This window comes from Artemia sp. Qi Xiang Cuo, chromosome 9, assembly GCF_049724085.1.
Source record: "Artemia sp. Qi Xiang Cuo chromosome 9, ASM4972408v1, whole genome shotgun sequence".
Taxonomy (NCBI): domain Eukaryota; kingdom Metazoa; phylum Arthropoda; class Branchiopoda; order Anostraca; family Artemiidae; genus Artemia; species Artemia sp. Qi Xiang Cuo.
The window spans coordinates 61160668-61176545 of NC_142802.1; the positions used below are offsets into that span (position 1 = coordinate 61160668).

Below are 15878 nucleotides of genomic sequence, written 5' to 3' on the forward strand. Positions count from 1 at the left end.
TGGGTTGTGTCTTTTGTTATCTTTTTTTTTGTTGTTGTGTTTGTGTTTTTGTTTGTGTGTCTGTATGTGTCTGTGTGTATGTGTGTGTGTGTTGTGTGTGTGTATATATGTGTGTGTATATGTGTGTGTGTGTGTGTGTGTGTTTGTTTGTGTGTGTGTGTGTTTTTGTGTGTGTTTGTGTGTGTTGGTGTGTGTATGTGTGTGTGTGTGTGTGTGTGTGTGTGTGTGTGTGTGTGTGTGTGCGTGTGGTGATAAAATGACCTCCACAGCCCATTTGGGCATGGTTCGTAAGTTATGCAAATGAAGTTATGTTAATCATAATGAAATATACCAAAATATCTTGAGAATATAATACTAGTAACAAAATTATGGAAACTACAAAAAAAGAATTATGGAAAGCAGGCCGTCCAGAACGCATTATATTAAATACCTAACTTAACTTAAATAACTCTATAAATTAGATAATTAATTAAAATATACCTGCATAGTAGTTTATCTCACCGAGACTAAGCTAATTATCTCTGAATGCAGACACAGAAATTGGTTTTACTCAGTTCAAGAACTTGAGTGTGGTCGCTATCTTAGACAAGTGCCATTTCCTTAATAAGATGAAGTCAAAGAAGATCAAACCGAGGTCCTAGTCATATTGATTCAGCAGACAACATCTCTAAGTGACTTTTAGCCTCGCCAGGTTTGACATCCAGCTATGTGAGCACACTAGAATGTTTTACGTTCATTATAACTCGACAAAATTTGAATAACTAAATGTTTCCCCAACCGCTCAGCTTTATCAGCTATGTAAACGTTAGAGGTACAGTTTCACACGGCGGTGTGGCATTATATTCCTTGATGTTTTGATTGAGATTTACTTTCCTTATAATACATTATAAAAATGCTAACAATGATATATTTCCTATAAAAATGTAAAATCGATTTCACCCAACCCAAATAAAAAAATTAATCATTTAACCCTTGAAGGATTCACCTTGTCAATCATACTCATAGAGATATTTGAAAATGATAACAATTAAGAATTCATAGATGAAAGGGTTAAGAAACCGGTGACATTAACACAATCTGTCAATAATATGTAATCTGTCAATTGACAGAATTCTAATGCCTCTCTGTAAAGTAGGTTAAATTCCTAAAGAAACAAACTGTTAGTTTCATTGTACCGTTCGCCTGTAAAGATATGTATAGTCGTAATATATATGATATTCTGGTCGGTTTATACAGTTTTTGTATAGGATCAGTTAGTAGCACACTACTTACGTTGAAAGGAATGTTGAAAAATAGATGCTACGTGTATACTGCTATTAATGCTACTATTATTATTACTGCTACTACTGCTACTAAGGCTAAGACTACTACTATTAACTCTATTCCTACTGGTACTACTATAACTACTGGTTCTACTACTACTGCTTAAAAGCCGGAGGGTTTTAAGGCGAAAATTTTGGGCAATATTGTAACTGTATTGAAGTAAATCAAAAGACACTATGCCCACATAGGTTGTTAAAAAAACGTATCAGCAATGCTTCAGGGCTGGTTGACAGTATTAAGTTAAAAATTTCATCATCCGTTGAAAGGGATGTTGAAAAAAAGGTTCTATGTGCATACTGCTACTAATGCTACTACTGCTGCTACAACTATTGCTACCACACAATCTAAGGGTATTTAGGTGAACCTTTCAAGGAATATTTAGGCTGATGCTGAAGAATATCAAAACGAAATATGATCATGTAGATAGTCAATAGGGTGACGAAGCAATATCACATTAACGGCTTACATTATCAAGTTAAACCTTTCAGGGTAAGCTGGTTATGACGGATTTTGAACTAGCCAGAAGACACTATGTGTATACTTTTGATACTACTTCTACGGTTACTGTAACTAATGACACTAAGGGCAATAAGTTGAAACGTTTAGGGGGAGTTTCAATTAAACGAAAAAACTAGACGCATGCAAGTATTAAAGGGCATACAAGCAATAACACTGGCAGCGCTTCACTATCATAGCTGGTAATATCATTGATATTTTATAGAAGCTAATTTGGTGGGAAATTCAAAGTTCTAGTACCCCTTTTAAGAGTCAGAAGTGATTAGAGGGCTATCAGCCCTCCTCTTTAGCTCAAAATTTTACAAACACTTCCAATCAAAATTTGAGTTAGCCATGTTGTTCAGCATAGCAATACGGTCTTGTAACTGTATCTCTATGGCTATTGCGTGGGTCAACAGCCCATAGTTATGCAATTTATCCATTAAGTTAAAAACTAAATGTTGATATAACATTAAATGAAGAAGTGTGTATGTTGATTGCTAATAAGACATCTCAGGAATATCCCAAAAACAACTGAGGGTATCATGTTCAAACTTCCGGGGCTACTTCTATTACTACTTCTGCTCTTAAAATTTAAGTAAATCAAAAGAGTATAAGCGTATCCAGGCTGTCAAAGGTCATGGATAGAATTTTTTGCCGTTGTATTAAGTTTTATTTTTCAAGTCAACTAGAGGAGGCATAAAGCTAAATTAAATACTACTATTTGTGTCCAGATTTTAAAAGGGTGTATGTTGTTAAAATTAGTTGAAAAAGTTTCTCCAGCATACACATAGGCAAACTATAAATTCTTAAAGAAAAACCGAAAAGATTTAAACTATTAAACTATTGTTTTCTTTTTCTCTGAAAAGACTATGTCAATATAAAACGAACAAAATTAACTAAAAAAACTTTTTCCACAAAATAATTTTTTCAAAGAAAAGCAAAGAACCCAATTAAACCAAAAATGAGCAAAAATAGAATTATTTAATCTACCAAGCGTAAAACTACCACAAATCAGCATCGAAAAATAAATGAAACCCAATACGAACAGAAATTACCGAGTCAAACTCAAAACGAGCAAAAATTAACATGAGTAGGGCTTAAAACCCTGTGCCTTCCCAAGGCCAGAATATAATTTGCACCTTACTGATTTTTTGAATGTTTTCACTTTTAAAACTTTAATAAATCACTTGAATAAATTTTGTGGAAAAAGTTTTTTTTTAGTTAATCTCAATACTATCTACTTGAAAGTATTTCTCGAACTATCTGATAAGCTATGATTGGAGATCTTTAAAAAGGGATTTCAGATAGCAAGACAGATTATTTGCATTGGAGATTATAAACTGGTGCAACAAGGGAAAACAATCATTGATTCCATCTTCATTAATATTTAATTTCAATGGCAGAAATTTTGTCTGAAACTTGAAATCTTTTTTCCTAAAACTTTCCGAAATTGAAAATTGCAACATATTTGGCGAATTCTTTAATTGAATATTTCATGTTACCTTTTGGCAACACCGACCATAGTTTGAGGACCACTAATCCAGTCAGTATCCCCTTGGTTCTTACCTCTCAAGCTAGTTACTGCAGTTCTTGCACCTTTATTTCATCAGCTCAGTCAAACCCATTGCTCCACGATGGACAGAATATAGCTCCAGTCAAGGGTCTTGATAATGACAACTAAACAAGCAATAGCTAGTGCTTTGATTTTGTAAATTAAAAGGAACAATAACCATATTCTTTCCCATTGATTATACCGAAGAAACGTTTCCAGAAATGCATGTCAAATTTGATTTAATTTTAAACGCAAGAATTCTTTGAAACAACATCCTTCAAGAACAAAGGAATTTATTTTGGGAGGAAACGAATTCTAGACAGAATAAAATTACAGAAATTATAAACATGAACACTTGGAAAAAAAGCTTGAAATTTTGAGAGAAAACCGGTCCACAGGCTTGTAAATCAAATTTTTCTTCTGAAAATTAGTTTGTTTTCAAATATATATTATAATCTAAATTCATTATGATAAAAACCAAAACTTTTTTTTAAGGAAATCTAAAATTTGAATACGCTTGTCAATATTAGCTATATCACACACACAAAAAAGAATTATGGAACTTCAAAATATCGGAAGATTTCTAGAATTTAGTAAAATTTATTTAGAAATACACGACTCCAATAAAAAAAATGTAAAGCAATAATCAATTACTTGATCAAATTCAAACTTCGATCCCAGAAGTAGGTGATTCCATAGTACTCAATGGATTTTCTTGAACTCGAATTTCTGGAACATGAGCTGGCTCAGAAAGTTGACGAATAATTTTTTTTTGTTTTGAATTTTCCTCCAAGCTAGCTTGCCTTTTGGGACGACTTTTTTTTGATATGTTAGGAATAGCTTTAACCGGATACTGATATGCAGTTTCTGGAGGATACACAATTTTTGTATCCTCACCATAGCCATTATTAGAATACACAATAACCTGTTTCGGTTTCTTCTTTTTCTTCTGATTTTCAGAAGGTTTTTGATTTACTTTTAGCACCAATTTCATACGACCTAGTCCGATAACTTTTTTATCCCGTCTTCTTGTCTGATGTTTGATCATAGCAAATAGATTTTGCAGGCTTGCAGAGCGTAAGTGCTTGCTCGGTGATCTAGGATTGTGTTTGCTACTAATCGCTGTCTCGGTTTTTGATTTAGGAAGTCTACCCACACTACTTTGTTCGGGCTGGGGCTTCTGTTTCTCTTCACATTTGGTGAAGCTTAATTCCAACTTTGCTTCAGCATCATTTGACTTTGACTCTTGCACAAGACGGCTCATATTTTTAGTATGGGAAAAGCTTCGGGTGAAAACTTGTCGCTCCACATTCTTATGGTTTTCTGACTGGGATCTGCTAAGCCTCTTAGGGTTCTCTGTATCTAATTTGGTATTTGATTTCAGCTGCATATCACTGGCACTAGTGGTCTTGCTTTTCAAATCACACAAACTATCTAAACTACCTTGCTTCTTCAAAGTCTGAACTTGAACTGTTTCATTTTCAAGCCACACTGCCACTTTATCTTTCATATTCATTTTAGCAGTTTCACTTTTTCGTTTACTAGTTTTGACTTTTTTCTTATGTTTATTTTTTGCTTTTCCAATCTTAGACCTTTGGGCAGTAGGATATATAACTATGCCATTCTCTACTCTTGTTTGAATTGCTCCTCGGTTTGGAACATTTCTGTGTCTTCTGTGACGTGATGTTTTAGACTGACGCTTGATTGGTGGATTTTTCCCGAAGATCTTCACGACGACGATCTAAAAAATGGAGCTTTTTTCAATATTTGCAAAGGAAGATTTTATGCTTAAAAAAGGAGGAACTTACACAGGTAAGCTTTTGTTGTTTTTTTTTACTAAAGACAATAATTTATTAAAAAAACAATAACAACAAAAATCCGGAAGCCTGGTAACATAGGCTTTTATTGCTACTCTAAAAAACATACTTATTTACACCATGGTATTAGGGTATCTATATTACCAGGTGAATAATTATGTACTCGACAGATATAAATTCAAAATCCCTACACCTCCAGGCAACGAGATCTCAACCACTCACTTGAGGCAGACTTACAGCCTCATCCATGATAGATGACGGCCTGAAAGTACAATCCTGGAAGACCATGACAAGCAGAGAGAGCTAGTGGAAGCAGTTACCTGAAGGATTTCGTTCTTAATTTGTTTAATTAATTGTTGTCACCATGTTGCGTAAGCATGTCTTCCGTTTGTATGTTTTTAGTTAATTTAGCTATGAACACAGCAACTGGAAAACATTTTACAGCATTTTAAATGTGACAGTTCATCTTACAAAACATTAGCTATAACTTATAAAATTTGAATGGGTCTAGTTTCCCCAATCATGTACGTTATTCATTCTGACATTTTTCTGGTGTCAACAGGGTGGAACATATCCACCTCTCTGCTAAGTTTTTGGGAGAAATACAGATTTAAGGGTTCTGTCCCGAAAGGTTTTCATGGTATTTTAATGCTGAAAGTTTCAGACGATAAACAACCACATTCAGCTAAATTTTTCTCAATTCAGCATTTTTTGTTCATTATTCTGAAACAAGTTATTTTCATTCTAAATCATAAATTGTGCTGTTAACTATTGACTTCATGTGGTCGTTCCTCTAACTGTATTCAGAAATGATTCTAAGAAGAACAAATAGTAATTTTTGGTTGTAATGGTATATGATAGGAATACATATTTCTTATTTTTGTAACAAGGCTATCGATAGTAAAGGGCTTTTTTGTTTGGTTCCCCACTAAAATGTCGGGATTTCTACAAAGATTAACATAATGTAAAACATTTTGCTTTGATAAAAGTATTTCTGCCTTTTAATTTCCTTTCAAACGTATTAATACTAAATTAGTTAAATTAAAATTTCAATCTAATCCATTTTGTTCAGTTTCCGCTGATCCTCAAATGGATCTCTAGCCTTTTCGAAGATTCGACTTTCCAGCCTTGGGTGGCGTTTGTGGCAAATATTTATCGATAGAAAATATCTTTCTTGACTGTCCCAAAAAGACTCAATATTCCGTACTGTCTTCTTCGGTTAAGAAAATTCCTTTCATAGCTATTGAAAAGTATTATACAAGTTAAGCATAGTTAAACAAAACTTTGTTAAAAGCTTTGAACCTTTTTGATAGAAGATTGAACAAAACTTTCAACTTAAGCAATCTATTTAGTTTTCAGCAAAGCACAAATGACACTTAAGCCTTTTTGCGAGGTTTAACGGGCAGCAACACTACCCTTATTTATCGCAATATCTGTTCCTCTTAAACCCCATTTCTCCATTCATAATTATCTTTTTCGTTTGACATCTCATAAAAGCTGATTTTTGATAATTCTAAAGTTTCAATTCTCTTCTTTAATTTTCATAGAATAAGTTCTTTTTTCAAATTTAGAAAGCGAAGAACCACTAATGAAAGTAATATTATACGGAGCAAAAAGGTAAAAAAGAACCTGAAAGACGCATCTTGCAGCCTCTACCAAGCTCAAGGTTTGCAGGTGAGGTTGCAACCCTTGTGCGTCTAACTAAGTATATCCCCAGCAGTAACTAAATCTAACCATACGAGTGCCTATTTAAAAGGAGTCCGAACTCTTCGCAATAGGCTTTTCAAAGAAGGCATTTACTACATCAAATAAAATATGACTTATTAAATGGGGCATCCCTTTTTTCAGCAATAAGTTCAATTCCTTGGACCTATTAAGATGGGGAACAAATAAAAGCATACAATTAAGTTGTTTACACTTGTATTGGGGACATAAGAAAATTTAGCAAAATCGACAAAAGTGGACAGGGATCTCGTCTCCGGCAATATTTTTAAAATATACACAGTAAATACTTACAATTTACATGCAGGGCCTAACATGCAGCAGGAAGAAAAGATTCAACAATTAGACATGCCATAATATGAAAAGAAATAAACATTTAAAAATAACTCAAAGTTGCAACAAAAGTAGCAGCGCAATAGGCCTTTCCTGAAAGGTATTAGAGTTAAGCTAGGTTCACACACAGAGTTGTTGCGGTAAGTAATATTTGTCAGCTGCATTAATGAGCAAATTTAGTACCCGGTATGTTCCATAGGATTTTTTAAGTTGTTAAATTTTTAATACTAAATATTTAAATTTAAAGGAGCATTGAGAAAAGAGGTCAGATTGATTATTTAGTTTCGCCCCTTTTGGAAAGTTGAAACAAGAAACAAAACAAACTATTGCGCACAGTTGAGAGTCCGTTAGATTATTTAACTACTTTTTTTTTTACTGTTCTAACTTTTTACTTTTTAACATTCATAACAAATCTATTAAATATTCACTCGCAAAAATTGGGGCCATCAACAGCTTCTTGTGTTTTTTGGAAACCCTCCAAAAATATTTGATCACGTGTTTGATAAAAGTTAAATTTTTTCTACTCGGAGTTGTTGCTAGACATAGCAACTAAAACCATCGAAATCGGCATTTCTATATGGATTTCTATATGGAAAAATTTCATTCCTGTTTAAACATATGTGGGAACCTAGATTTAAAAGATTAGCACCAGGGAAAAACAGTTTGAAAAAAAAATGCATTTCTTTAATATTTGCATAAAAATACAAATTAGGGAAAGCAAGAATTCTAAGTTGAAAACCATGCGTTTCCTAATTAGCATGCAAGAGCCCGGCAACACACAGAAGGCGTTTATCTATTTCTTTCGTTTGTATTTTCTACGTTAGAGATGCCATGGAGTTAATCGATGGGACGCATAAGTAGACAGGCCATACTTCACTTCATAATGCTCTAAAACTACGACTAACTTAAAACGTATCTTAAGGTGTTGTGATTGACTACTTTATTAAAATACTCTTGACCAAATGTTACTATTGCCTATGACACTTTTTAGGCTTAGAAGAGCAGCCGAGGAACCAATCAAAGTTACTTTCAGAGGCAACGCTATAGCGTTGCCTATAGTAAAGGCCATACGGCTCCAATGTTTTATTTTTTTTTCCCAGAGGAACTTCACATGGAAGGGGTCGTCGTAGAAACTTCAAAGGGGGCTCATTCGATTGGAAATTTAGAGTTATAGTGCCCTTTTTAATAGTCGAAAGTGATTCGAGGGCCACTAACCCCCCCCCTAACCCACGCCCATTATTCCCCCAAACACATCCATTCAAAATTTTGAGATAGGCATTTTGTTCAACGTAGTTGATTTCCAGATAGAAAATATATTTTTGAGGAGGACACTCCCCCACAACCTCAGGGCAAGGGTTTTAAGTTATGCCATGGGGGCATATAAGGTTTTTATAGAATGTGTTGTCGTAGAAACTTCAAAAAGGATCATTCGATTGGAAATTCAAAGGGCTAGTGCCCTTTTTAATAATCGAAAATGATTGGAGGGCAACTAGCCCCCCCCCACGCCCATCATTCCCCCCAACACATCCAATCAAAATTTTGAGATAGCCATCTTGTTCAGCGAAGTTGATTTCCAGATAGAAAATATGTTTTTGTGGAGGACACTCCCCCACAACCCTCAGGGCGAGGGTTTTAAGTTATGTCCTGGGAGCATATAAGGTTTTTATAAAAAGGGTTGTCGTAGAAACTTCAAAAAAGGCTCTTTCGACTGGAAATTCAAAGGGCTAGGGCCCTTTTTAATAGTCGAAAGTGATTTGAGGGCAACTAACCCCCCTCTCACGCCCAACTCTTCCCCAAACACATCCAATTAAAATTTTGAGACAGCCATTTTATTAAACGTAGTTTTAAGTTCTGGAAATTAGGTCTTCAAGGATGATAACTCCCCTACAGCCCTCAGGGCAAGGGTTGTAAGTTATGCCCTGGGGGCATACAAGGTTTTATATAGACAACGTTGTCGTAGAAACTTCATAAAGAGCTTATTCGATTGGAAATTTAAACAGCTAGTTCCCTTTTAATAGTCGAAAGTAATTCTAGGCAACTTAAACCCCTTCCACACCCACCATTTCTCAAAACACATCCAATAAAAATTTTGATATAGCCATTTTGTTCAACGTAGTTGTAAGTTCAGGAAATTAAATGTTTGAGCAGGACACTTCCTCCAGAGTCTACAGGGGTAAGGGTTATAAGTTACGCCCTGGGGGCATATATGGTTCTTATGGAAGGAATGCTCGTATAAACTTCAAAGAGGACACATTTGATGGGAAGTTGAAAGTTTTAGTTCACTTTTTAAGCGTCAAAAGATATTAGAGGGTAACCAGCTTCCCAACCCCCCAAACACTTTTTTCACAAATGCATCCAATAAAAATTTTGAGATAGCTATTGTGTTAAAAAAACTTCAAAGATCATATAACAAAGAATCCGGTGTCGACTCAACCCCCTAGGGCCCAGGGCAGGCGTTGTAAGTTATGCCCTCGGTGCAAATATGGGTCTTATGAATGGGATGCTCGTATTAACTTCAAAGAGAGATAATTTGATTGGATATTGAAAGTTCTAGTTCGCTTTTTAAGAGTCAAAAGAGATTGGAGGGCACCTAGCCCCCCCCCCCGGCCCCCCTCCATGCCCTTTTTTCCTCAAACCCATCCGATAAGAACTTTGAGCTAGCTTTTTTTAAATAGTTCAAAGACCATATAACAAAAACTCAGGGGTCAACACAGCCCCCAGGGCCGTGGGCAGGTGTTGTAAGTTATGCCCTTGGGGAATACATGGTTCTTATTGAAGGGATGCTCGTAAAAAATTCAGAGATGGCTCATTTGATTGGAAATTGAAAGTTCTAGTTAACTTTTTTAGAGTCAAAAGAGATTGGAGGGCAACTAGCCCCCCAAGCCCTTTTTTCTCCAAAAGTAGCCAATAAAAATCTTGTGATGAGCAATAAGATACAAATTGCTCGAAATATAGATAACAAAAACCCAGATGTCATCACAACTTCCTTGGGCCTGGGGGCAGATATGGTAAGCCATGCTATTATGTCCACCTGGTTCGCATGTAATAGATTCTCGTATACGCTACATAGAGGGCTCATTTGATTGGAAATTGAAAGTTCGAGCTCACTTTCTAACAGTCAAAAGAGATCCAACGGCAGCTAGCCCCCCCCCCCCCCCACGCCTTCTTTTTCAAAACTCATCTGATGAAAATTTTGAGATAGACATCTTATTAAAAATGGTTCAAAGGTCGGATGAGAAAAAATCCAGTGTCATAGAACCCCCCCACCCCCAGGGCACAGGAGAAGGCGTTCTAAGTTATGCCTTAAGGGCATGTATGGTTCTTATGAAAGGGATGCTCGTATAAATTTCTTAGAGGGCTCATTTGATTGGAAATTGAAAGTTCTAGTTCACTTTTTAAGAGTCAAGAGAGTTAAACTAGCCCCCCCCCATGCTCTTTTTTCCCCAAACCCGTCCGCTAAAAATTTTGGGATAGCCAGTGTTTTGGAAATTGTTCAAAAATTAGATAACAAAAACGCCCCCCAGAGCCCGGAGGAGAGGCGTTGTAAGTGTTGTCTTGGGGGCGTATATGATTCTTATGAAAGGGATGCTCGTATAAACTTCAGAGTGGGCTTATTTGATTGGAAATCGAAAGTTCTAGTTAAATTTTTAAGAGTCAAAAGAGATCCGATAAAGGCAACTAGCCCCCCCCCCCAACACTCCCTTTTCCCCCAAGCCCATCCGATAAAATTTTTATAATAGCCATTTCATTAATTAAAAGTTCAAAGGTCAGATAATAAAAATTCCCGTGTCGACAGAACCCGCCAGGGCCCGGGGGTATGCGTTGTAAGTTATGCCCTGGGGGCATATATGGTTGTTATGGAAGGGATGCTCGTATAAAATACTTAGAGGGCTCATTTGATTGGAAATTGAAAGTTGTAATTCATTTTTTAAGAGTCAAAAGTGATTAGAGGGCAGCTAGCCTCCCTCCACACTTCATTTATTTTTTTCCAAGAGGCACTTCATATAGAAGGGGTCGTCGTATAAACTTCAAAGGGGGCTCATTCGATTGGAAATTGAGAGTTCTAGTGCCTTTTTTAAGAGTCAAAAGTGATCGGGGGGCAACTGCCCGCCCCAAGCCCTTTTTCCCCAAATACATCTGATAAAAAGTTTGAGGTAGCCATTTTTTTTAAAATAGTTCAAAGATCATATAACAAAAACTCCTTTACGCATGGTCATTTCGTTAAAAATAGTTCAAAGGTCAGATAAGAAAAACTCCAGTGTCGACACGACCCCCCCCCCCACAGGGCCAGAGCAGACGTTATAAGTATTGCTCTTGGGGCATATATGGTTCTTATAGAAGGTATGCTCGTATAAACTTCAGAGAGGGTTCATTTGAATAGAAATTAAAAGTTGTATTTCATTTTCTCAGAGTGAAAAAAGATCAGAGGGCAACTAGCCCCTCCCGCCCTCCACGCCTTTGATTGTATCGGATGGATAAACCCATCCGATAGAAATTTCAGGTGATCATTTTGTTAAAAATAGTTCAACCATCAGATATTAAAACTCCAGGGTCGACACAACCCCCCAGGGCCAGCCCAGGGCTAGGTGTTGTAAGTTATACTCTGGGGATATATATGGTTCTTATAGAAGGGATACTCGTATAAACTTCAGAGAGGGCTCATTTAATTGAAAATAGAAAGTTCTAATTGACTTTTAAGAGTCAAGAGATACCGAAGCTTAATCTAGTCCCCCCATGCCCTTTTTCCCCCAACCCATCCGATAAAAATTTTGAGGTAGCAATTTTGTTAAAAATAGTTCCAACATCAGATAATAAAAAGTCCGAGGCTGACACAAACCCATTTTTTCCCTTTGATATTTTTACTTTGATATCAGTTTTGATACTTTGATGAAAATTTGATTTTTTTATGTTTGATTTTGAAATAAGGAATTTTTAAAAACTTGAAGATTTTTGCAATAAAAAACGAACAAAAATTAATTTAAAAAAATTCCGAAAAAGAAGTTTTGCAGATAAAAGTAAAGGCGATTTTAAACTTAAGCTCAGCAGATAAAAATACCTTTTAAAACGCAAGATTAGAATGACCAGTAAAAACCACTTAAGAATGTATGAAATACAAAATAAAGATACATCGAATAAATAATTATAGCAAAACATGCAATCGGCAACGGCATAAACGAAAAGACGGATCTTAAAGCAAATAATGCTTATACTGAATGTGAATATCAAACTGAAATCGAAAAAAAATACTTTTCTATTGAAGTATAAATGAAACTTAAAACAAACAGAAATTAAATAAACAATCAATGCGAATAAACATACAATAGATATTAACGTAAATTAATAAATAAATCTTAAAACGAGTGAAACTTAAATTGAGTATGCAAATCAAGCTTGAAACGAACAAAAATCACCACAAACAAGAGTTTGGGTATGACCTCCTTCTCTCACTGTAAAAGTCTAAAACCTACTGCGTCATTGGCGCTATACTGAAAACTATATGCGTCTTGAATAGTCTTGGAAAGTTTAAACAACATCAAATTGAATATTTGATGTATAATGATATTAATTTTTGAAAGATCCATCAGTTCAAGAATTTATTTCACTGTAGTTGTATTTGTCTTTTCAATACTGTAAGAACTGGAAAAGAAAATATTTGTAATATAATCCATTTTCAGTTAAGCGCGTATGACGCAGCAGGCTTTTGGTTTTTATTTACAGTTAGGAAAGGAGGCAGTATCCAAACACTAGTTTGTAGGAAAACTATATCCGTCTTTAACAACTTTAAAAAGAGCTAATAAATTAAACTGAATATTTGATGTACAACGATATTAATTACTGAAAGCTCGTCACTTCAAAATGTTACTATAATTTTAATGTTTATTTTCAATATTAAGTACAAAAGAAAATATTTGCCATAAAATAGGATTCCAGCAAAGCGCCAATGAAGCTGTAGGTTAAAAAGGTACTACAAAATTGTTAACTTACAAAAAAAATTATTTATAGGAACTATTGTTTTTTAAGAAGCGACAAAAATACTTTCCATTTCATACACATTTTTCTTGGCTTTTATTGGTTAAAAGGTACAAAAAGGTAAAGGATATGGCATTGGACTTTGAAATCCCTACCGGCCGTGCTGATCTCCGTTTCGTGGCCCTTTAGCCAGGAAGTTCAAGAAGGATTGGGGGTTAGCCATCCTGTGCTTTCACACACCCTTCCTGGTTACTTTCCCCAGATTCCTCCAAGTACTCATTTAGAGCCAGGTCAAACCTGACTGAGTTTACAAATAAAGCTACTCACCCCCGTTCCACACCACATATAACCAGTGACACCCGAACTCGAACCCCTGTCGTCATAACAAATAATTTCAAGTCTAGCGTGCTTGCTTAAAACATTTACTATTTTTGAATTATCATAATAAAAGGCATGTTTAAAAACAATCGACACAGTCTCAAATTTGATGTCAAAACTTACCAGGGCTGCGACCAAAGTAACAGCAACAAACATGACCACGTACCAATGGGTTTCGACCCAAACTTTGAGAGTTGCCAAACTTTCGTCAGATAAAATAAGACGACGGAGTGTAGCGAGTGGGCCAGACGGATCAACCTACAAAAAATGAATTCATTTCATTAATATGAAAGGCTTATCACTCCAGTGTCAACTTGAAGTGATCTGATCATATGGTCATCATATCAACTGATCATACAAATTATAAAAAAAAAAAAATCGGCCACCAAGCGTCAATTTTCAATAACAAATCAATACATTATAATAGACCAGATTTAGTTTGCCTAGGGATAAATTGCCTAGGTAAAACTGGTCAAAACTGGTGATTTATTTTATTTTACAATTCTTTAATTTGCTTCTATACAAGACAGTTAGTTGTAAATATTTGCAATTAAATTTCGCAATCCAAGAAAATGTTTGATACCACTGTTGCCAGATTCCAGCTTTCAAAATAAAGGCACTTGAGCTTCTAAGTAAGGTGCTTAAACTCATAAGTAGGAAAACATCTTAAAGTTATGCATCCCTTGTAAAGCAATCATTACTCTAACAAAATTCTTACTCCATTCCATTCAGCATAGCTCTATTGTATGCACTTTTGTAGGAGCTTTCAATTTAATTCAAATTGTACAACTCTTTATAAAGATATTAAAAACGATCTTTTTTTTCACTTAGGTTTGGTTAAACAAGACTGAAAAAAAATAATAATCGGAATATGGCTTAAAATCCAGTTCATATCAATGGCATTCTTTTCTCAAAACCAGAAATCCTAAGAACATAAACTCAAAAAATGAAAGGATGTTTCATTTTTCTCTTTTTCTAAATGAACTACAAGTCTTCTGGATACTGAAATTAACTGGGTAAAACTTGGATGAAACTGAAAGCCCCCTATTAAAATGCATTAAATAGAGCTAAGCTGAAAGGTAATGAAATAAAAATATTCTTGTTTTAGTAGTTAGTGTGCAAGGTGGGTTCAAGGATTATCAAACTACTCCAGGGTGTATCTGTTATATACTAGGGGTAAAAATGATTATTACACTCCACCTATAGTGTCTGCCAGGTCCACATTTTCTTTTATTATAAAGGGTATAAATTTATGGAATAATTTGGATAATGATATGAAGAAGATAGAAAATCTTAGTGACTTTAAAGGAATATTACTAAGCAAGTATGAATGTTAGTTTTGTTTGTTTGGAGATTTGATTTAAATTAAGTTGTAATTCTTTGTTGGTTGGTTAGTGTGGTTCCACAGCATGGATATGGTATGTAGTTGCTGACCCTGTAGTATCATTATTATTTTTTTCTTTTATCTTTTTTTCTTTCTTTCGTTGTATACTGAATTTAAAAGATGTTATATGTGTTTTTTTTTGCCTGATTCACCCCACGTCAACTGTTTGGTTTTTGGGGGAATCATATTGATTTTTGTAGGTAAATTGTTGTTAAAGCTAAATAAATATATCAAAAATATGTCAATATATAGTAAAGTCATTGTAATTGGCAAAATATACTTATATGACAACGCTGACAAGGAATTCTATAAGTGTTCAATGGATCGCTATTGTTTTTTTACTCTTTAGCCAATTGCGTATTTAATTACGTATAATGTTCGTTTAATTGTTTTAATACCTGTTATTACAGTCTAAAACAGTTAAGAGCCACTTAACGATGAATAGTCTTGAGCTAGAATACTTTTCTAGAGGTCTTTACATAAAATCGACTCCACAGTAAGATTTATGTTAATCTCGGAATTTTGGTACACAATCACTGCTATAAATATTTGAAGGCTATCGTTTATCCCTTAACGCATTTTCGACATAATACCTTAAATAAGGTATGTTCTTCACAGACCACACTGCCTTTCTATGATGAGCAAATAAACGTTCAAATGGGGATAAGTCCATTTATTAGACAGTGAAAACAGGTAGAAAAGTCTAGATATTTCGATCACATATAAAGCGATCGAAGTATCTCGACTTTTTTACCCGTTTTCACTGTCTAAATAAATGGACTTATCCCCATTTGAACGTTTATTTGTTCGTTTATCCCTTAAAGTACCAACGAAAGTGAGAATTAAATGTAACTATTTGGACTGGTTAGGTGGTAAATTACAAAACTATACACGTCTTTTA

At 34.9% G+C, this 15878-nt stretch overlaps 2 protein-coding genes across 5 annotated transcripts in view; both read right to left on the bottom strand.

Annotated features, from left to right (window-relative positions):
- Positions 1–619, bottom strand: part of LOC148948903 (zinc finger Ran-binding domain-containing protein 2-like) — a 44115-nt gene extending 43496 nt beyond the window's left edge. For both annotated transcript variants that reach the window (XM_089094822.1, XM_089094821.1), the window contains exon 1: positions 481–619. In XM_089094822.1, the coding sequence (XP_088950948.1) occupies positions 481–486 (6 nt within the window). In that variant the 5' untranslated portion in view covers positions 487–619. The remainder of the gene's footprint in view (positions 1–480) is intronic.
- The window catches only part of Kul (Kuzbanian-like), a 314434-nt gene continuing 299156 nt past the window's right edge, over positions 601–15878 (bottom strand). Inside the window, exons 15-17 of one of the 3 annotated variants that reach the window (XM_089094817.1) lie at positions 13717–13851; positions 4028–5114; positions 601–717 (exon numbers count right to left, since the gene is read on the bottom strand). In XM_089094817.1, coding sequence (XP_088950943.1) covers positions 4038–5114; positions 13717–13851 — 1212 coding nt within the window. In that variant the 3' untranslated portion in view covers positions 601–717; positions 4028–4037. Of the gene's footprint in view, positions 718–3963; positions 5115–7206; positions 7223–13716; positions 13852–15878 lie in introns of those variants that run through there. The other 2 variants (XM_089094818.1, XM_089094816.1) reach the window with 2 other exon arrangements.